The sequence below is a fragment of the Polypterus senegalus genome, chromosome 6, assembly GCF_016835505.1.
Source record: "Polypterus senegalus isolate Bchr_013 chromosome 6, ASM1683550v1, whole genome shotgun sequence".
In the NCBI taxonomy this organism is placed as follows: Eukaryota; Metazoa; Chordata; class Cladistia; order Polypteriformes; family Polypteridae; genus Polypterus; species Polypterus senegalus.
The window spans coordinates 94,291,246-94,313,390 of NC_053159.1; the positions used below are offsets into that span (position 1 = coordinate 94,291,246).

Genomic DNA, 22,145 nt, shown 5'->3' on the forward strand with positions numbered 1-22,145 from the left:
ATTTAACCATCCACTGAATTATGTATGCAACATCATTCAATGCATTAATAGCTGAAAGGATGAAGGCTAAATAACCAGCATAGGGATTACAGCAGTACTCAAACAAAGATAGATGCCATTCTACTACAAAGAACCTTCATCTGATTAACTATCCATTCAGAAATGTTGTTTCATGCCAAGCTGCATATGATGTGGAAAATATTGATAGTTACCTGCTTCCAGGACCTAATTAGAATTTACTTTTTTGGGTGTGTTTTATTGTGTTTTTCAACAACACTGGTCTGGGCTAGGAAACGGAACTGTGTATATGTATATATATATATATATATATATATATATATACATACACACACAGTTATATATATGTGTGTGTGTATATTGTGGAAGCTGGCCCTGACACAGACAGGCGGACACGCTGATGTCACCCAACACGTTTATTGACACTATCCATATTTACAAGGTGCACACAACAACCCCAAAGTCCCCAAAAGTCCTGGCCCCGACACAGTGCCTTCTGTTTCTTCAGGCCGCCTCCTTGCCTCCTCCTAAGACCTCGTCTTTCTCCTCCCGACTCCAGCCATTGTCTGAAGGGAGGCAGCCCCTTTTATAAGCACCCAGATGTGCTCCAGATGTGTTCCAGCAACCTCCCACCGACAAGCCCCAGTGTGGCGGAAGTGCTGGCTACATCCCTGGAAGCACTCCGGGTGTCCCTGCTCTTCATCCCCCCAGCACTTCCGGGTGTGGCGGAAGTGCTGAGGTCCAGGGTCTCCAAGGTATTGGGGCGCCCCCTGGCGGTGACCACGGGCCCCTACAGGGTGGAGCTTCAAAGCTCTGTACCTGTGGCCCCCAAAGGTACCAGGGTGTTCACCCCCACATGGTTTGGGGAAGGCATAAGCCCTCCTCCGGTCCTCCTGGGCATCCCGGCCGGGTCGCCACCCCAGCCATCTCTGAAAATCTATATTAATAAAAGGCAAAGCCCTCACTGACTGACTCACTCATCACTAATTCTCCAACTTCCCGTGTAGGTAGAAGGCTGACATTTGGCAGGCTCATTCCTTACAGCTTATTACAAAAGTTAAGCAGGTTTCATTTCAAAATTCTATGCGTAACGGTCATAACTGAATCCTACTTACGTACATATACTGTATACGGCCATAGCCTGCAGCTCGGTCGCTGTGTGAGGCAGAGTTGCGTCCCCCATCACCACGCCTCCCACGTAATTGGCTGCCTGCCCATATAAGGCAGCAATCCAATAGATACGCTGCCGCTAAATATTCGCAGGCAAATCAAAAAGTTAATACCGGGAATGCCTGTTAAACATCTTAGATGCATGAGTGGCGATTTGGGGGGGTGAGATGTCTATCGAGGTGATCACTGTAATATTTATATGTGATTGAAATGTATTATTATTAGGCATGGTTTAGGCACCTATGTCATCAGGAAGGCACCAGAAAAAGGGACCTCAAGGTTACTATTAAGGAAGTTAATTTAGAGCACGGATGCTGTGAATGTAAGAACTGTAGTAAATAAAGTTCCCCTGTATACTTTAAAAGAAAGTCTCACCATCATTTCATTTTTCACAATTTGTGAAAACAAGACATGGTGTCAGAATAGAGGACAGTCATGGATTTTGTTGGGCTTCCCTCGCCACGAACTGACTGGGATTCTCTTAACCTGCCAGGAGAATGGAAAAAGTTCCGACAGCACGTGGAGCTGATGTTTTCTGGCCCGCTAAAAGGCAAAGACGAGAGTGAGAAATGCAGCTACCTGCTCCTGTGGACTGGGGAAAAAAGAAGAGACATTTTTAACACATTCACTCTCACCCAGGACGAAGCCAAGGTAATGAAAACTTATTATTAACCATTTTGAGTCGTTTGTCATGCCTAGGACAAATACGATATTTGCGAGATACAAGTTTAATGAGAAGACGCAGGGTATAAACAAGACTTTTGATCACTTTGTAACGGAGTTAAAATTGCTGGTGAAGGACTGTGCTTATGCAAACGAAGATGAAATGGTCAGGGATTGACTAGTGTTTGGCACAAACTCAGCGAAAGTGCGAGAGAAACTTTTAAGTGCCCGGTCTGAGCTAACATTAAATAAAGCCGTGGACATTGCAAGATCGCACGAGATAGCACAAGCACAGCTGAGAACCTTCGATGCATGTACTCTGAACGGCTCACGTGAACTGACTGTGAACGCAGTACGCAGAGAACAAGCAAGAGCTCCAAAGAGCGCTGAACAAAAACGCATTACACAATTGAGAAGGCAGCAAAAGAATATGAAACGAGTGATGCATACAAGCATATTCATAAGTGCAGCTACTGCGGAAACAAAGCACATGGTGGAAAAAGTCAATGTCCAGCTAAAGGAAGACAGTGTAAAAAATGTGGTAAATTGAACCACTTCGCTAAAATTTGCAGGACTGGGAAAGGTAAACCTGTGCATGCAGTGTGTGATGTCTCAGATAAAGAGGAAGGACGAGTTGTTTATTGATGCAGTAAGAAAGGAACAACCCTCTGAAGCTGAACAAGCCTTTGTAGACATATCAATAGGAAAGCAAGGTGTAAAGCTTAAGTTTAAATTAAGTTCATAGACACGCTGCCGCTAAATATTCACAGGGAAATCCACAACTTAATACCGGGAATGCCTGTTAAACATCTTAGATTCACGAGTACCGATTTGGGTAGTGATCACTTCGATGAATGAAACCTGTTACCTTTACAACGGTTGACAAACACGGAATGTAATTTGAACACAACACATCCTCCAAATACGAACCTGATTGAAAGAAATAATGATAATCAAATCCTTGATGACAGCAACACACGCATTGACAATCATGTTACTTTATTTTTAAAATGTTTCCTTTTCTTTTTCATAACTTCTTCAACCCACTACTTCTCCGCTGTGATGCGTGGGTATTTTGCTAGTATATATATATACTGCATGAATAAACTGAAAAGTTTCTTAGTGATTGTCTCTGTGACACTGGTTTAACATGGAAGTAAGAATTTCATGGTACTTTATACCCACACACACACACCAGTAGTTGCACTATTATAATACATTACAGACCTTACCTTCATGATAATACCAGCAGACAAAAAACTGCAGGGTGCAGTGGTGACATCTCACAAATTAACAGGAAAAGGTATTTACCTCTGGAATAGAGTTGACCATAAGGATATTGCACTTAAAGATAAGGGATAGCAAATGGAAATGGGAGGGAAATGATAGAAATTAAAAGATGATAGGACATGTCCAAGTTGAATAAAAATTAAGTAGTAATCAATATGGTTACATCGAGTTATGAGATAGCAAGTAGACCTTATGGAGGCTGAAAAACAGATACAATATGACCTCAAAGGTGTGCCTGACAGCAACAAAGGGACCCAGAGTGAGACGTTTACAGACCCCATACTCTTGTGTTAAATCAAACATTACAAAGAAAAGTAGTCACAAATGACAAAGAGCACCTTTTAGAGAAAGACTTGAAATAAATTATTTTAATTCACATTTAGTAAAACAATATTATACACTAGATCAAATTTGGCACAGTCAAAACCCAAATATACAACAAGAAACAAATTGAAAAATACAATTTGCTGCATCTTTTATCTGCATTTCCCCTTACACTAGTATGTGTAGGGGGACCTTCTGCACTCACCTCTGTACATCAATGCAGAACAATGCCACAGTTAGAAAAGCTATAAAAAGAAGCCTTAGAAAAAAAACACAAATATCCAATGACAAAAGCTGCACCTTGCATCCTGTCACAATCCCACTTAGTAAGTTTTTAAAGTTTGTGTCTTGCAGAATACAAGCACTGGCTCAGTCTGGTCGAGGAGAAACCCGACCTTGTGTGCTGGAACGTTCAGTCACCACCTCATCAACTAACTGACCTCGGGCCAAAGTCTCACTCATTCAGATCATCCAGTGGGGCTTCTCCTGGAAGGCTTCTAGCACTTGCCCCCTTTGCTCTACATCTTAAGTTCTTCTCCATCACAAGGTGTGAGAAAGGATCAGGTCATTACAAAAGCTGCTCCTGGTGGGAGGCAATCTGGTGGGATAAACCTAACCTATTGGACTGTTAGCCTTATCCTGACCTGCCCCTTATTTGTGCCTTATATACCTGTTTGTGTTTTAAGTTCTACAGTATTCATCCTGAGCACAGACGGCTATGAGGGAGGAGTGGTGAAGCTGGAATTACATTATGAAAGGGAAGCCAGTCTATCAGGCAGTTTAAAAACTGTAGTTCTGCATGAACTGCAGTGTCAGGTCATGTCACTTCTGCATAGAACATGACAGTTGACTGGCCCTCTGAGAAAATTACATGGTATTTATAAAGAAGTAAAAAAACGTTTGTTCTAAAGAGCCCAGGCACAAATATTAAATGTTAAACTTTAAGAACATGTTTTTGTTTTCCTGAAGGCAATACAAGCCACACAAAGTTCAAAATAAAGCTAGAAGTCCATTGAAAATACAGGAACCTACTAGCTATAAAAAAGCAGCATTCATTGTGGCCCACAATGCCAAATGATATGCCCCATGGCTTCATACCCTGATTTCAAATAAATTACTTAAATAATATTCAAAATAATTTTCCCTCCCTTATAAGGCAGAGACTCACAAACATAACAACCTCCAATAAAAAAGTATGGGTAATGCTGCATGCAAAAAAGGATCCAAATAGTCTTGGAAATGACCATGTTCAGATCAGAAAGGATGTTTTGTATTTCTGAACTCATTTCATCCATTGTGGGGACATGGGGTAATTAAAGATGGTCTAAGCCATTTGCTACTTTTGTTCTGGTCAAACTGCTGTTCTCCTGGCTTTTGGCAAATTCCAATGATCAACTTAAGAGGTGATGACACCTCTTAGATGAAAATTCTAGAAATATTTGACATTACTCAACAATTAACAGTTTAGTTGGAATCAATTCTATTAAGGATGGAAAGGGGGAACTGCACAGAAGTCAGCCTTAACAGAGGCCATCGTTGATAAGACAACAATTTCTCTACATGTGGCTAATCATTTCAGAGACAAGAGCTCCTAAATTACTCTCTCTCACTCTTCAGTTCATCTGTACAGCACTTTGACCATCCTCAGCTATCAATGAACACATTTGTGTGAGGCTTAACTACTTGCTTTGTATGCTCAATCTTGACTCAAGCTTCATGATAACAGAAGGAGGTCTGATGACTTGTTAGAACACTGACTCACTAATACAATTCACAGTGGAGCTTCTATGATGAACAGGCCAAGTTAGACACTTAATCAGTTGTGTTACTTGAAAAACTGAAGACTCTGCTCTACCAAAGATAATACTGTCACTCATTTTTTTCTCACATTGTTTATTAACTGCAGTTTAGGGTTTTGGGTTGGGGCTAAGGCCTACCCTGGCAATATCGTTTACAAGGTAGAACCAGGGCCAGATGGGGTAAGTGCACTCATACAGAGTCAGTTTAATATTCACAATCCACCCATCTTGAGGTCTTTTGGTTGTAATAAGAACGTGAAGTACCTTTTCATATACAGAATATAGATCTCATTTATAAAACTAATGTTACTAGCAGTGTACAAAGCTACAGTTTATAAACAAGAAAAACAGTTACTGTACTGGGGAATACAGCTGTTCCCAGATGATAGCCCATACCTCTGCCAATCTGACTACAGCATAGTTCCTCATAACAATGCTCTGTATATTCAGAAAATTGAATCTGGATTCCACATGTTTTCACGATGATACTCTTTGTTGCTTGTTATTATGAGTGATTGCCCACTAGCATCTCTCATGAATGTTTATGCTGAGTAAAAAAAATTCTAAATCAAACTCATGTCCAGTGGAAAGGTGAGACTGAGAACCAACTCCTTTCCTTTCCTACTGTTCCATAAACTATATAAGCTGAATTTCCTACAACTGCGAAACCTTGTAACATAATACCCAAACTGATTCCTAGCACAGGTTGTGTACCCTACAGTATAGTGAAAGTGAGACATAAGCATGGATGTGTTCCACGCAGCTGACTTTGTGCTCTGACTGCACTCAAACCAGACCGCGTGTAATTCAGCTAAATGACAAATGCCAAAATCATCATCTCTGAACAGAAATCAGATCTGGAATGATCTTTCTTAAGGATTTGATTAAGCCACAGCTGTTCTGAAGCACAGGAAGGAGAGGGTAGAGAATACTGATTGATAGACATACCAGCTTGTGATGGCCTTACAGAAAGGGTATCTTGCTCAGGGACTCTCTTGTAATGACATGTTCATAAATATGCTGAAGGCCTTAATAAAGAGAAGGCTTTGTGACAAGAAATGCAAAGGTCTAGATGGAGACAAACCATTACAAAAACACAAAGAAGCCAGCTGTGCCACTGGAGTGATGTGCACAACCCATGCATATGCTTTCACATGCAAGAAAACAATTAGGTTTTGAATGGCACAGGAAAACAGGTTTAAACTTAACATCCAGAATACAGTTTGTGGGAAAAAAAGGAAGCCAAAAAACACATCTGGGTTGAATTAATCAGAAATAGATTAAAAATTAAGAAAAAAATAATTATTACCAAAGACAATGTGCCTATAGGAAGCAGCACTCATCAGATAAAACAAAGTGAACATCTGTATAAATACAGGGCATTAATATTTCAAGCAACATTACAATAACAACTGCTACTCAACAATAGCATGATTAAAAAAACAACAAAACAAATAACAACCGTTAGCACCAATCTCTTCCCTGTCCTGATGACCAGCCTGCTCAGTTCCTGTGGACTAGGAATTGCCTGGCACAGGATAGTCAACAATCAAAAACCTTAAATGAGGAGGCGCTGTTTTAAGAATATACCTTTGATGACACCATTAGAATCCATCTTCTGAAACCACTACAGGATCTTGGTGTACAAAACTGTCTGTCCATTTATTGAACTGACTTAATCCAATTGTAGGGATGTGGCCTGGCCCTATTCTATCAGCATCTGCATTAAGTTGGAAACTAACCTGGATGGGTTGACATATAAATACTCCCTCACTCCAGGACAAAGCAGTCTGCAAGCCATGTCTCTGGGATGTGGGCAAAGACTGACCTTCGACTGTAAAAACACATTCCAACATAAAGAAAATGTGCAAATTCCACACAGACAATGCCTGGCAAATAATTAGAACCCAGCCTTTTGGAGATCTGTGACAATGTATTGCTAACCACTCGGTCAACAGAAAACAAAATAGCTTTTTTAAAAAGTCATCAGCTACACGGAGAATAGTTTCATATGGATGCATGCTACAGCAGCAATAGCCCACTCTCGTGGAATGGACAGTCAGCATTACCACCTCATCTGATCTGTCTGATCCCTTCTGAATCCCAAAGCTAGAATATAAATTCTAGAAGATACTTTGTGAGGCTTACATATGAAAACAAAGGTCTGATGTGACTTTCAAAGATATTTGCATGCAGTAATTAAAAATCTGGTATAGCACGGAGGAAAAAATAGTCTGTTTCAGTGGAGGGGTCAAAGTATGGAAGAAAAAAATCAATAATGCTGGTGGACAACCTACCCTTCCCTTCTCTTACTAGCTTTGTGCCATTCAGGGTCATAGAAACCTATGAAGCTTGTCTTGGAAGCACTGTATGCAAGGCAGAAAACAAACATGAATGAGGAGCCCATCCATTATGGTGCCTACTCAGCCACAAAAACATACATATATATTTTTATTTGTTCTTTATTTTGTCTTATACAATTTCTTGTATTAGGAGTTTGTTAGTTTTCACATACCCCTTGGGGTCAGAGCGCAGGGTCAGCTATTGTACAGCGCCCCTGGAGCAATCTGAAGGTTAAGGGCCTTTCTCAAGGGCCCGGCAGAGTAGGATCTCTTTTGGCAGTGACTCGAACCGGCAACCTTCGGGATACCAGTGCAGATCCATAACCTCAGAGCTACCACTCATATTCACTCAAAAGGAAACAATTTAATTAAAGTTATGTGGAGGAAAATCTAGAACAGACACGGAAACATTAAAAACAACTAAAGCAAATCACAAAAAAAAAATACTGGAAAAGATGATGCAACAAAATTCAGTTAAACAGTCATTTGAGGACTCTGGGGGCTGCAGAATCCATACAAATTTAAGGGAGATGCATTGAAGAGAGAAACCAGCTAACACACAGAAAGTCATGGAAATCCAGAAGAAATTACTAAGACATGAAGGTGAAGAGAAGACCCTGAGGACTCGTAAGATTTATTTGGATGAAACATTGAGACTGCTTAAGTATTGACTAACCAAAAAGACTTGAATGACTGAGCAGTCAGTCTCTTTTTGTTTGAAACATATTGTATCTTCTCTATTTAAAAAAAGAACCTTGAAATCTTTTTCCTTTTATTTTAACATCCAAAAAATCTATAAATCACTTAAAGTGCTTTGTATGAATCATAAGAGTACTTCATAAGTAAGAAGAGCAAATCTAGGTTTTAAGAAAGTCCCCGTCTGGGACACTGTGCTTCAACAGAAATGCCTCTGTTGTAAGAAAAGTACCAGGCACCACTCCCTTTAAAGTTAGAACAATAATGTAAAATGGTACCCAGTCCTAAAATGTGGTCTGATTCCAAAAACCGTAACTGTGTTTATAGCAGTAAAATTCCTCTTCTGCCACAATGTCATACAGAACAACGGAAATGACGACATGTAGACTGCAGTCATTATTAATGGATACTCTGCATGCAGAAACACAGGAAGGGTTCTTCTCTAAAGTATTGAACAACCTCCCTTTCACCTTAACAAGTGTTAAGAGTTGTTTCCCTAAATATGAATCACTGTCTTTCCTATTATGCCTTAAAATAATCATAATATATTATGCCTTAAAATAATCATAATATAATGCCTTATAATCTCAGATGTGACATTTGAAATCAGCCGAATTTAATCGAAATGAGAAAGGCATGGGTAATGTGTGTCACAAAAGAGAAATGTTACTTTCTAAAAATATATGGCTTTGGTAGTGGCACACAGGGAATGGATAAGAAAAGTTAAACGTCAAACACTTTCAAGCATCCTGCTTCTAAATCTAACACTACTTTCATCATTCATTCACAAGATATCCTGTAACATAAGACATGGCTGCCCAGTTTCATTGCTGCTCCCTTTTAAAAGTGGGAAAAGTGTAAGCAAGCACTGCAGAACACTGAACTGCAAAGGAAGACTGAACAGAAATTCCTGAGCATGCCAGATGAAAATAAAACATGGTAGGTCCAAACTAAAGGAGAGGCCCAAATCATTTACCAGTTGGCTCATTCAATTCTTTGTAGAACAGTTAATACTGAAGGGGAAGTTGATATATAGGCTCATTATAACACTTAGACCCATGTTGAGACCCCATATCTATGGTATATATGTTCCTAGTACAAACTGATATATGGTGATCGGCTTAAACTGTGTGTGTGTGTGTGTTTGCACTGCGGTGGGCTGGTGCCCTGCCCGGGATTTGTTTCCTGCCTTGCGCCCTGTGATGGGTAGGATTTGCTACAGCAGACCCCCGTGACCCTGTGTTAGGATATAGTGGGTTGGACAATAACTGACTGACTGACTTAAACTGCCAGCTCACGCCGGACAGCTGCATCTGTGTTAGCAGATTTTTATTGTAAACTGCTTCATCCATTCTTGCGTTTACTCAAGTTACCTAATCTATTTTACAGCTGGTCCTGTCACCATTGTGTACATTGAAGACGTTACTGAACCATCCATCCATTTTCAAGCCATTTAATTTATTTCAGCATCCTGAATCCCACCCTGGCAACATGAGGTACAAGAAAGGATGTTTGCCAGTGGACATTAAATCAGTTCAGTAGCCTGAACCTAAGGCATGCTTTCTATTTACATTTTGAAATACGTAACAGAATATCAAGATGTGAATTACACTATCATTATAAAGTGACAACATGGTTGTGTTCATTTCTAGCAGAATGCTTCCTAAACACCAACAATGAAAGATGAAGCTTCCTCCTTCTTCCTGAGTATGAGACAGGACAGATAAAATGATACCACTATCATCTCCTGGTCAGAAAGCGGCCTTTTTGACATGTATAAAACATATGTAATGGTGACACATAGAAAATCAATTTGATTTTAGCAGTATTTGTTACTTTGAAACTGAGTAGCCTACAGGAAAAATGAAAACAACAGACATAATAATAGCTAGGTGTAGTGATGTAGGTGCTAATAAGTGCTGTAATGAACCTACATTTCAAGAAAAGTGTACTTCCCCTTTAATTAATCTAAATACAACTTTTGCCTTTCAGAACAAATGTCACAATGTTTCTTTTTAGGAACAGTATTTAAGGAAAAATTAGGGGTAAGAGGTGGTTAACACATTTTGAAATTGACTTGAAATATATATTCATACTTCAGGGCTTCCTTTTTCTCACAGATTTATAGAGACAAGCAGAAGAGGGCACTGCCACAAGGATCTAAAAAAAGAACCAGGGAGGAAAAAGTAGCTACAACACAATCAGCAGCTTGTCTTGATACTCTGGCACCGCCACTTCACTGAATGAAATATGTCACACACTACAACAGGTAAGTCCACACACACAGGGTAGGGAAAATTTGGTGGATTTCATCAGATCTCCAGAAGAAAATCCACCACTGCAGTTTGATCAGTCAATATTATGCACTTGTTACAAAGGGACTTGTTCCAGTAAAAGGAGCAAATAATGCTATGGCTTGAAAAAAACTCAGACAAAAAAAGATGGAAGGCTGCACTCATCTTCTGTTCTGCAAAACTAGGGTACTTCCTTCTTACAAACTGCCAGATCCTACTCACAGTGCAATATGGAACATAGTCAGGACCAAAAATTGGCTCCAACTGGTCCAAACTGGCTCAAGTAATGATGTCCTCAATTCCTTCAGCATCTCTCTGCATCAGTGCAAAGCCAGTGTAGCGGTGCATAAGGCCACCCATTTCTAGGAAAGCACTTCTCCATATATTTGGTGCTAACCCACTCTCATTCTGCTTTAAGGGATGCTGCAGTCAACCCTGTGTGACTCTGCTTTGGAGGATATGTTTCCAGGATGGCAGCCCTTCATTGGTCCAATGTCTCATCTGAAGTGCTCTGACATAATTTTGCTCCAGATGATCTGCTTTCAGGCAATACGCACTCAGATTCCTCTTGTTTTACTTTGTTGATGGCAGTGTGAGGCAGCTGACTCCTTATAAGATGTATGATGGCAACTCAATGTACTACTTTAATTCTGCATTAATGACACAATGTCCAGAGAAATAATATTCCATTTGCATATTTCACTTCTCCATACATGGATCTATCTGCCAGTAAACAGTCCTCAAATAATCCAGTCCAATGAAGACAGATCCAAATGTAATTTGTTTCTGTAAACATGCATGTAAAAAAGGATCTGTACAAGGATTAAGCATCACTCTGTATCAGCACACTTCACAATGGCACCTGGTGCCCACAAACATAGGTCATGAAAGCCTTGCTTCACTGTTTGTCTGAAGGTGAACTTCTAAAGGTAAAAAAAAGATTCAAACTGCAACATTGAGTGAGCTTCCAGAAAACCCAGAGTCCCACCACATGTGTAAACGTGCATTTTAAGAGTTCAGGCCTCTCTCGGAAATGTTTGTCGAGATCAGGGCCCAGCTCTGGGAATCCTGAGTGAGAGAGAAGGCCCCCTGGCATCAGCTTTCTCATGAGTCTGAATGCCAGTAGAGCAGGATACAAAGACAAACCCCCACAGGGCATTAGACACGGACAGCAGGTCCAGCAGCAGCAGTTAAAGGCACCGTCGAGCCGCAGTCATAGTCCAGGTCCACAATGGTGCGGGTGCCACTAACAAGTGAGTTCCCAGTCTGTCGTTCCCGGAAACTTTGAATGTAACTCTGCAGATTAGAGAAAAAGAAAAAGAGAGACAAGGAAACAGCAGGCTGTAATGTAATGCATCTAGATAAAAAAACTGTGAAATAAATTGTTTTTACTAATAGTTAATAATATATGGAAATTAAAATTCATAATCTGGGATCAGAAAGAAACGGCTGAGCTTCCTGAGAGAATTCAGTTTATATACAACCTTAGCCAGTAAAGCCACCAGATGTATACCTTGAGGGGTTAGTAAGAATCACGGCGGAAATCTTCATGGCCAAGTGTGCAACTTGTTCAAGCTATAATTTGACACAAAGAGAGCAGGGGCTGAGCGGGTGGGAGACAAGTATGTCTTCTGCTGCCACATGCTACACAAGCATAAGTACTGCAGTCATTAAACCCAGTAAGCTTGCCTGTCTGTACCGGATGTGGAGAAAACAAACCCTTAAAAAAATCCATGTTGATATTTTGTCTGAAAATGTTTTTCACCCACTTTTGCATATTTGTGTTTCAGTTTTGACGCAGACTTAGATAACAGATGACCAGGAAGTGCAAACCTTTCTTCACAATTCAAGTCGAGTAATTAATCAGCCTCTTTCTCTCTTTAAGGCTGCCTTCCATCCGCTCACCCTCCAGCTCCAGGTCAACGACATAGGAATCTGAGGAAACTGAAGTATAAACTTTGCATTCGACGCACAGTCATGCACTTCTGCTTTCTCAATCTTTGTACCACATACAGTCCACTCCCTCCCGGCATCTCAAATGTTCCTCCCTCTCCTCCCACAATACGGTAAGGGTAGGCAGCATACCAGTTTGTCCTCCCTCTATCCAACCCACACTCCAGGCTCGGCGCCCCTGATGCCATGTCCAACGGCCTAAGTTCCCTGTCCCAGGTCCTTTAAAATAACACGCTGCTCAAGTTGCCCGCTGGCTGTGATGCTTACCAAGTGGTCCAGATTGCGAGAGCCAGGCTTAGTTGCCAAGCAAGCAGGTAAATGCACCATTGCAGGAAACTGGATCTGCTACAACGATGGGGAGAGGGGAGAATTAAAAGCTACAAGGTAAGGCATTGGTGTTTCATTTTCAGATATACACACACACACACATACACTCTTAACAATCCCAGGCTGCCCCCTCCCTACCCTCTAACCCTGCCAAATTGATAGTTGCACTTCTTTAATGAAAGAAAATGACCTATAGGAAAGAAAAACAGTTAACGTATAAACAAAGAGGACTGCTTTGCTAGCAGCCCAAACACAGCTTGCAACTCTCTCACAATTTATTTTCTTAGAGATGTCTGCCTCACATAAATAAAACATTTTTTAAAGGAAAAACTGAGTTTCAAGGAACCATTTACCTATAAGGCAATATGGTAGTCAAATGAGCATTTAGGATAGTAAATTCAGTCAAAGAATGAAGTAAAGTTTGTTTGATATTCTTGGAACACATCAACGTCTGATTGAAAAAGCATCAGTCAAACAATAATAATAAAGGTGACTGCTACCATATAAAGATGGAAATTTTCACAATGGGTTGAGGGAAGAACTAAGTCCTAGCTATGGGAGTTTAGGCTCATACTGTACCGAAGACAGAAGTGAATTTCGCCCAACATTTCAAATTCTGCAAATGTTGTCCTGGACCTTTTTCTATAACACCCATAACCTGAATACTGTTTTTCTGTTTTTTGTAGTTAGTTTATATTACAATCAAACAATCAGAAAAAAGCCCACTCCACCATCCAATCTTAGCATAGAATGTGTTTTCATTAATCTCTACTACATTTCTATCAGCCAAGTACAGCTTCTGCCTTCTGTACTACTTCCACAATCGTCAATTTTGAGGGAATATACAATTGGGTCAGAATTTGAAGGCTGGCTCAAGAATGAGTAGCAAATCACAATAATATATCACTAAAACCCTCAGATACAGCATATCAGTAAAATATCTCAACAAAAAACTACTTTAAAGAGTTATGATTAAGGGGTTTGGACACAATGCATTTAGAGGCAATGACTAAAAAAACTGTAACAACAAATGGGAGCTGGATCATATTTTGACCGAACTAAGCATACATTGAGGTGAAATATGGTCTTAAAATGCATCTGGAACTCTAACCTAAGAATGTAGCAGCTCAATGGAGGGCTACTTATCACCTTCAATGCAATTCTTTATTTGCCTTCTCAAATTGTTGTTAAATGTACATGGATAGGGGCGGATAATGAGATTTATGGCCAGAGTCCGTCTGTATGGATTGCATTCCTGGAGAGGTTCTTCATTATTACAGTATTTTTAGAGCAAAGATAGCTGCTTAAGTCCAGAAAATAATTTCACTGCTCTAGCCATGGAAAATGCTTAAGGTTTCCCATGAACCCTGTTCTGTCCATCAAGATTTCTTAGATCACCAACAGACTTCTGCCCTGCCCAGATTGATCTATCCAATTAAGGCCAGCCATGCCTTGACATGTTCCTCATTTGAAATGGTGTAAGTGGGCTCTGCTATCCAGAAACACCTGCTAAATCCAAAAAAAAAGGAAAAAGTGTAGACTTCATTAACTTCAAAAATGAAATATTTTAAATGAACCTGCCCACATTTACCATACATTCAAACCTCCTCAATTCTAAAACTCACTGTCCTCTGTAATGGACAGTAATTTATATCAGTTACAGCCATGGACTTCAAAGGGTTTCTTCCATTTTTTAAATTTCAAATTATGGTCACAAGGAGAACAAAAAACTGATTTCCAGTGACCTACAAAAAACTTCAGATTCATACATTGACAAAGCTTTTTGCCCTTGTCCCATTCATAAATAAATCACAACGGCACCTTGCACATTTTACTTCATAGTCAGTTTTATGTTTGCCTTACATTATATTCTAGTCAAGAATAAAAATCCATCCATCCATTATCCAACCCACTATATCCTAACTACAGGGTCACGGGGGTCTGCTGGAGCCAATCCCAGCCAACACAGGGTGCAAGGCAGGAAACAAACCCCGGGCAGGGTGCCAGCCCACCGCAGAGAATAAAAATCAAAAACATAATTTCACTCCTATGATCAAGCCACATGTTCCATCTTTAGTGGTCAAAAAACTTATGTTGTAAAAGAAGCCTGCCATACAATTCTAAATTCAAAGTAATAATAAGGACAGTAAGACAGTGAAGAATCGGACTCACGGGGGAAAGAACGTCTCCATCAAATCGTCGGATGGGGTTAGGCTTCCGCCGGTAGACTGGTTCCTGGTGGACTGATTTCTGCTGGTGTTGGTGGTGCTGCTTCTTCTTTTTGCGGTCTTTGCGTTCTTCCTTCTGCCGGATTCTCATGAGCTGCACTCTGCGTTGTTGTCGGCTAATAATCACTGAAGGGGAGAAAATAGAGGAGAGAATAGAGAAGCATGGTTAGGTCTGACAGGAAAGAGGTTTTAGAAACCGTGTGATAAATGCAGAATGAAGGAATGTCAAGGAAAAAGGGGAATAGAGGACATGTACAGGATAGAAGTGCAGGATGAATGAGTAGGAAGATGTGAAAATGGAGGAGACAGTAAAGAAGAACAGAGACAAAGAAGAGTAAGCAGGCAGAGAACACCAGAGATAGACAAGGGCAGAAAAAAATGCAAAGAAAGTAAGAGAGGAAACCATTATAAAAGAATTTGAAAGATGTGGGCAAAGAGTAGGAGGATTAACACTAGAATTACCACAGCCTACGAAAAAACTCGCTTCTTAAATCCCTTCACACCTCTCCGCCAGCGCCCTTTGTCTTCTAAATGTGCTGATAAAGAGAAGCTTGGAGCAGCCGGCTATTCCATCCCCCCACCAATTTAGAACGTGCACAAACTTCTCTCAGCTCATGCCTTGATTGAGTATCTGGGAGTGAAGTGGAGTTTTAGAGTGGAAATAATAGATCGTTGTTTGGAACACACGCATTTCATGTCTGTTCCGTTTCTACAATAATCTGTGTCAACACATTGTTAAAACAGAAACGTTTTTATATTCTAGTAGTAGATGACAAAATGTAGGCATAAACTATATAGTGTATGAAGCCTGAAGTCCAAATAGCAAAGAAACATTTTCACAAGAATAACACAATTGCGCTTTTATTCAAAAATATAACTGCAGAAACAAAAAGCCGCCTTAACATGCGACATTGACAGCAGTTTATTGTAACTGCCTCCGTGGTTCAATAGAATCAGCCTCCGCTTGGGAATCAAGAGGTCATGAGTTTGATCCTGCGCCCCTCCGTTTTGAGAAGTAAACTGCTCTTAGTCTTACTGTTTTAGAATAAAAGCATACATTTGATTTCAGTCTGTAACAGCCGGTGCAATTTATGATCCTTGTAAAGGTTAGCTTTTTTTTTTTTTTATTCACTTTTCATTCTCTCAGTCGCGTTCAGAATTAATCCATACAACCCCATCTGACACGGCTCTTTTCACTAAAGACGCACTATAGCTCTGCAGTGTACCACGATGCATACTAACGCCCCCCCCCACCGGGTTCTGGCAAACAGACGCTGGCGAAGCTGCCTTCTTCGTATCTCACCGTCACTTGCTTTTCTTTTTTCAGTTTTATTGAGTGTTCCTGCCAGTCCCCGCATGTTGCTGTATGCTGTTTCTTTTGTACTCCAGGACATGCAGAGGAAAGAATGGTAAAGAGCAGTAACTTCGGCGCTATATGCAATCATCAGACACTCCCCATCTGCCCGTGTTGTTCAAACACAGGAACATATATTGGTGTAAAAGTATAACAAAAGTGCACTTTTATTCAAGTGCACTTTTTCCATCGCCTTTTCCTGTAAGAAGCAATGTACACACTTCTCTCTATGCTGTGGTTTCTATTACACTCTAGACATGAAATGCGTGTGTTCCAAATAACGATCTATTATTTCCACTCTAAAACTCCATTTCACTCCCAGATACTCAATCAAGCTGAAGTTCGTGCACGTTCTAAATTGGTGGGGGGATGGAATAGCCCGCTGCTCCAAGCTTCTCTTTTTCAGCACATTTAGAAGACAAAGGACGCTGGCGGAGAGGTTTGAAGGAACTTAAGAAGCAGTTTAAGGTAGGACGGAATTACGAGTTTTTTCGTAGGCTCTGGTAATTCTAGTGTTAAGAGAAAGAAAAGAGCAAAAGTTGCAGAAAAAACAAGTGAAAACCAATTCATTAACAGATCTATTCAGATAAGGTGAAGAAAAAAATGGATGCATGAGAGCAAAATGGGAGTTAAACCATAATTATTTAGCTGTACTATACTGTATGTAGGTTCCATTCTGTTGAGCAGTGGAGAAAGACACTTAGTAAGCAGCATGCAGTCAAAATTCTATTTATAGTAAATCTATAATGTTTCTTTGATCATTTGATCCTGGCAACTTAGTATCATATCATTCATTGTTTTTTCTATTCAAGCGCAAGTTGGGAAGAGTCAAGCGTGGTTAGGGGAAGCAACATTGTCCATCAATGGTAATAGTAGAAAACCACCAGGCATTATTATATAAATAGAAACACTATGACAGACAGATGCAGTTTATTTCTAACAATAAACTAAACAAATATTTATTGTTGTGAAGGAAAAGTTGTGTAAGTAAACCCTATTCAGCGGGAATCAGACTGCTTCAGCCATGCCTGTTTTTGGTACTCTTCTTTGACTTTGACATCAGATGACTCCATGACTTGCATATTTACAGGTCCTTCCTAGATTCGTCTTCATCAACCAGGTCTACTAGGACTGTTTCATTTCTTCAGAACCTAGCTTCACAGTGACATTACACTTTTCTTCTCTATCTCTATCTCTGGTCCTGTTCTTCCTATATACATCAGACTTCCAATATGATTCAGAGTCCTGCCACATGCAAAAGTTCGTTGATAACACTGCTATTGTGGCCTGCATCAGGAGTGGGTAGGAGGAGGAGTACAGGAAGCTAATCAAAGACTTTGTTAAATGGTTCGACTCAAACCACTTACACCTGAACACCAGTAAGACCAAAGAACTGGTGGTGGATTTTAGGAGGCCCAGGCCCTCATGGACCCCCGTGATCATCAGAGGTGACTGTGTGCAGAGGGTACAGACCTATAAATACCTGGGAGTGCAGCTGGATGACAAATTGGACTGGACTGCCAATACTGATGCTCTGTATAAGAAAGGTCAGAGCCGACTATACTGTACTTTCTTAGAAGGTTGGCGTCCTTCAACATCTGCAATAAGATGCTGCAGATGTTTTACCAGACGGTTGTGGTGAGTGCCCTCTTCTATGCGGTGGTGTGCTGGGGAGGCAGCATAAAGATGAAGGACATCTCACGCCTGGACAAACTTGTTAAGAAGGCAGGCTCTATTGTAGGAGTAAAGTTGGACAGTTTAACATCTGTAGCAGAGCGACGGGCATTAAGCAAACTCCTGTCAATCATGAAGAATCCACTGCATCCACTGAACAGTGTCATCTCCAGGCAGAGGAGTAGCTTCAGTGACAGACTTGCTCCACTGACAGACTGAGGAGATCGTTCCTCCCCCACACTATGCGACTCTTTAATTACACCCGGGGGAGTAAATGCTAATATTACTCAAATTTATTGTCTGCTTTTACATGCATTTTTATTACTATTTAATTTTTTTTTTTTTTTTTGTATCAGTATACTGCTGCTGGATTATGTGAATTTCCCCTTGGGATTAATAAAGTATCTATCTATCTATCTATCTATCTATCTATCTATCTATCTATCTATCTATCTATCTATCTATCTATCTATCTATCTATCTATCTATCTATCTATCTATCTATCTATCTATCTATCTATCTATCTATCTATCCGAATAGGATTTTGTGACTTCCTTGTCAACCTGCCAAACTGGAAGCTGACAAAAACGAACATGTACCAGTTATACTAGGACTTGGGTGCTTCCTCATTTTACAAATACTAAATGGACTATACCATTACCCATTCACTAATTTGATACAAAAAGCAGGAAAAGTGCTTAAGTAGCTTTTTATATATATGAATGTATATGAAGAATTTTCATTTTTAATTTTCACATATTTCTACTTAATGTCATGATAGTTTGTGACAGGTGTGAGCAGGCTGTCATTACGTTTGCACACTGGCAGTGTTTTTATGACCAGGAGTCCAACTTGGTAACACAGAAACTTACAGTATGTGAAAAAGGGTTCTTTTCTTTTATCAGTCCCTTTACTATCAAACTTATCCTATTCAGGTTCAAAGGATACCAGAGCCTATCTGGAGAGTATTGGGAGCAAGACAGAGACTTATCCTGGATAGAGAGTAAGCTCACAAACTCATTCTCAAACAGAACCAATTGAGAGATGCCAATGAACTTAACATACATGTCTTTGGGATATGGGAAAAAAAACAAAGTACCTGAAAAAAACTAATGCACACACAGGGAGAACATGCAAATTCCACACAGACAATGATCAAACTAGAAATTATTTTGGAGCTGTAAAGAAGCAATGCTAACTTATATACTGCTATGCCACCTCCATTTTATTTTAATAGCATTGAATCTGAAAGCAAATCACAGAGCACACTCATCTAGCCACTGTCCCACTATGTTTATTGTGTGATGCTATTATATTACAGAAATGTCTGAGAACATTGCCTTATCTTACTTTTAAATGAAGAACTGTCAAAGAACATTGGTATGACTCATACGCTTCCTTTTTTTAGCAGAAGCAATTAAGTACATCAGGACTTTTCAGTTCACACTCCTACATAAAGAAATGTAGAGGTACGTATATGTACTATTTGATTACATGTTTGCTAAATGTCTGAGTGCTTGATACCTTTGACTGTGTCCACATAATTAAAAGGCTTTTAAGATACTATTACATGAAAAAATAACTGAGGGTGCTGCGCTTGGACATACAGAACATACTGCACATGTACCCTTCTTTATATTCAGGTATCAAACTACAAAAAATATACTACTAAATTATAGATTGCACCTTTTAACAATTGTGACCCTGGTTATTAAGTTTCCCTTTTTAGCTCAGTGTAAATTGATGACAGGTCCTGACCAGCAGGGCTACCAGGAGTCATATGTGACCCTGACAAGGACAAATGAAACACTTGTGGAGGAAGCATAATAGGTTTACTATAGAGACAGTGAGAACCCTGAATGTAACCACTCCCAGGTTAAACAAAAACAGAAAGATGCTGGAGGACACTGACAAGCTGAGTAGAATTTCCAAGAGTATGATAGATGGCTGCAGGTAGCCTCGATAGGTTGTGTGTATTTTACTGGTACCTGTTACAGTGGACAAGCAACCTGGGGAATATTTGAGTTCCAGGATTGCAGGAACACCTGGCACTACTAGAAGGACTGATATGAGGAAGATTCTAGGAGTTATAGAGGTTAGTTAGACCTGTCCCAGAAATATATTCATGGTTGTTTCTAGCAGTAGTTTCTGGCCATAGCTTAAATTTTCTGGTCTGGTCAGTCAGTAATTGAGTTTAGATGAGATTGCTCAGAAGAGCTGGGCCAGTTGGAGAAGGAGTGGCCATAGATGATTGCAAGAGGTACAAGAATTACTGGAGAAGAATGTTGAAGCAAGCACTGTGGTATGATGTGGGTCAGCTACCCCATCAAATAAGACAGGTGAACAATCCTAGTTAGGCTCATAAGGGTATACTATTTGTTATATTCCCTTTTTTGTTCTTTCTGTTATTCCTTTTAGTTTGTATTTACTCTTATAGAAACAACTCTGACTTTACTTTTGCACCTTTTCAGAGATAGTTCAAGAGTGATCCCTATGGTACATACCAGTTATTAGCTAGTGCAAGTTCTTCATTTTACAACACCTTCATGAAATTAGGCTGTGTAGATAATTAATTACCAAAAATATCTCTGAACAGAATCCAAAAGACACATCTCTACATATACAGAATCCAACATCTGTCTGTCTGTCTCTATGTCTGTACGCTTTTCACGAGAGAACTACTTAATGGATTTGGATTGTTTTTTTTTTCATAATTTGCTTGAACATTCTGGTTGATTTTGAGACATCTCTCATTGTGCTATGTATCATAGTTCACGTGTGGTACCAATTTATTTGCGAGAATCCGAGAGACACACAGTGGGCCGAGGGGTGGGGGGCAGGCCCACTCATGCGCCAGCCTTGGGGCATTCCTTACCTCTGCTTAGCTAGTGAACAAGAGAACTACTTAACGGATTTAGATCTGATTTTCTTTTATAATTTGCTCGGACATTCTGGTTGATTTTGCGACTTCTCTCATCGCACTAAGAATCATAGTTCACTTGCAGGAGTGATATATTTGCGCTAATCTAAGACAGAGGTTGCGGGCCGATGGGAAGGGGAATCCCTCCTCACTCACATGCCAGCCTGCGTTTGAGCCTCTCTACCTCTGCATTTTACATTGTACCTTGCCTCTGCTTAGAAATCAATACCTGTTTGTTTATTGATCTTTAAAGTTTGTCCTGTTTCACTACTATGCTGGCGGAGCCTTGGGGGATGGCTAGTAAACAATAAAATCATGTACAAAATGTTTCAAAATGAAACTGACATCAACATTAAAACACAGTAGTGCACTCCTGGATCATTGCTGCCTAGTTTGCATCACCTATTTTTGATTTACTCAGATTTTTTAGATAGAAACTAACCTTGGTCATTATTTTAGTCTCACCATTTATGTTACTCAGACATGTCCATTTTCTAGAAGGTCAGGTCAGTTCAGGTTGGGAAGCATGTACTGGTAGAGTGCGATGCCCCAACCACCACCTGACAAAACAACTCGAAATCCTGGTTGGCAACCCCCCAGGCAGACACACAGTCCAGTCCCACCCTCCAGAAATGACCCTCTATCTGCCGCAGCCAGGTGTTACGTGGGTGTCCCTTTGGCCTGGTCCAGCCATTTGGGTCCGCAAAAATGAGGATCCTGCGAGCTGGATCACCCTCTGGGAATCATGCCACATGGCCGTAGTGCTGTAACTGACACTCCCTAATAATGCAGGTAATGTGCCTCATTTGGGACTCCATGAGCAACTGCTCATTTGACACAAATTCAAACCAGCGGTACCCAAGGATTCTCCGAAAAGACACAGCACCGAATTATTTCAGTCTTTGTCTCAGGACACTAGGTAGCGTCCATGTCTCACCTCCATATAGCAAGACAGGAAGCACAAGGACTCTAAAGACTTGGACTTTCGTCCTTTTACATAGATATTGGGAGCGCCACACACCCCTTTCCAGCGACCTCATGACGCCCCATGATGTCCCAATCCGTCTACTGATTTCATAGGTAGAGTGACCA

At 40.3% G+C, this 22,145-nt stretch overlaps 1 protein-coding gene across 4 annotated transcripts in view; it reads right to left on the minus strand.

The window, feature by feature from the left end:
• Positions 1-9,511: 9,511 nt before the first annotated feature.
• tmem198a (transmembrane protein 198a) overlaps positions 9,512-22,145 on the minus strand; it is a 58,920-nt gene continuing 46,286 nt past the window's right edge. For 2 of the 4 annotated variants that reach the window (XM_039756541.1, XM_039756539.1), the window contains exons 4-6: positions 15,049-15,230; positions 12,817-12,894; positions 9,512-11,892 (exon numbers count right to left, since the gene is read on the minus strand). In XM_039756541.1, coding sequence (XP_039612475.1) covers positions 11,755-11,892; positions 12,817-12,894; positions 15,049-15,230 — 398 coding nt within the window. In that variant the 3' untranslated portion in view covers positions 9,512-11,754. The remainder of the gene's footprint in view (positions 11,893-12,816; positions 12,895-15,048; positions 15,231-22,145) is intronic. The other 2 variants (XM_039756542.1, XM_039756543.1) reach the window with 2 other exon arrangements.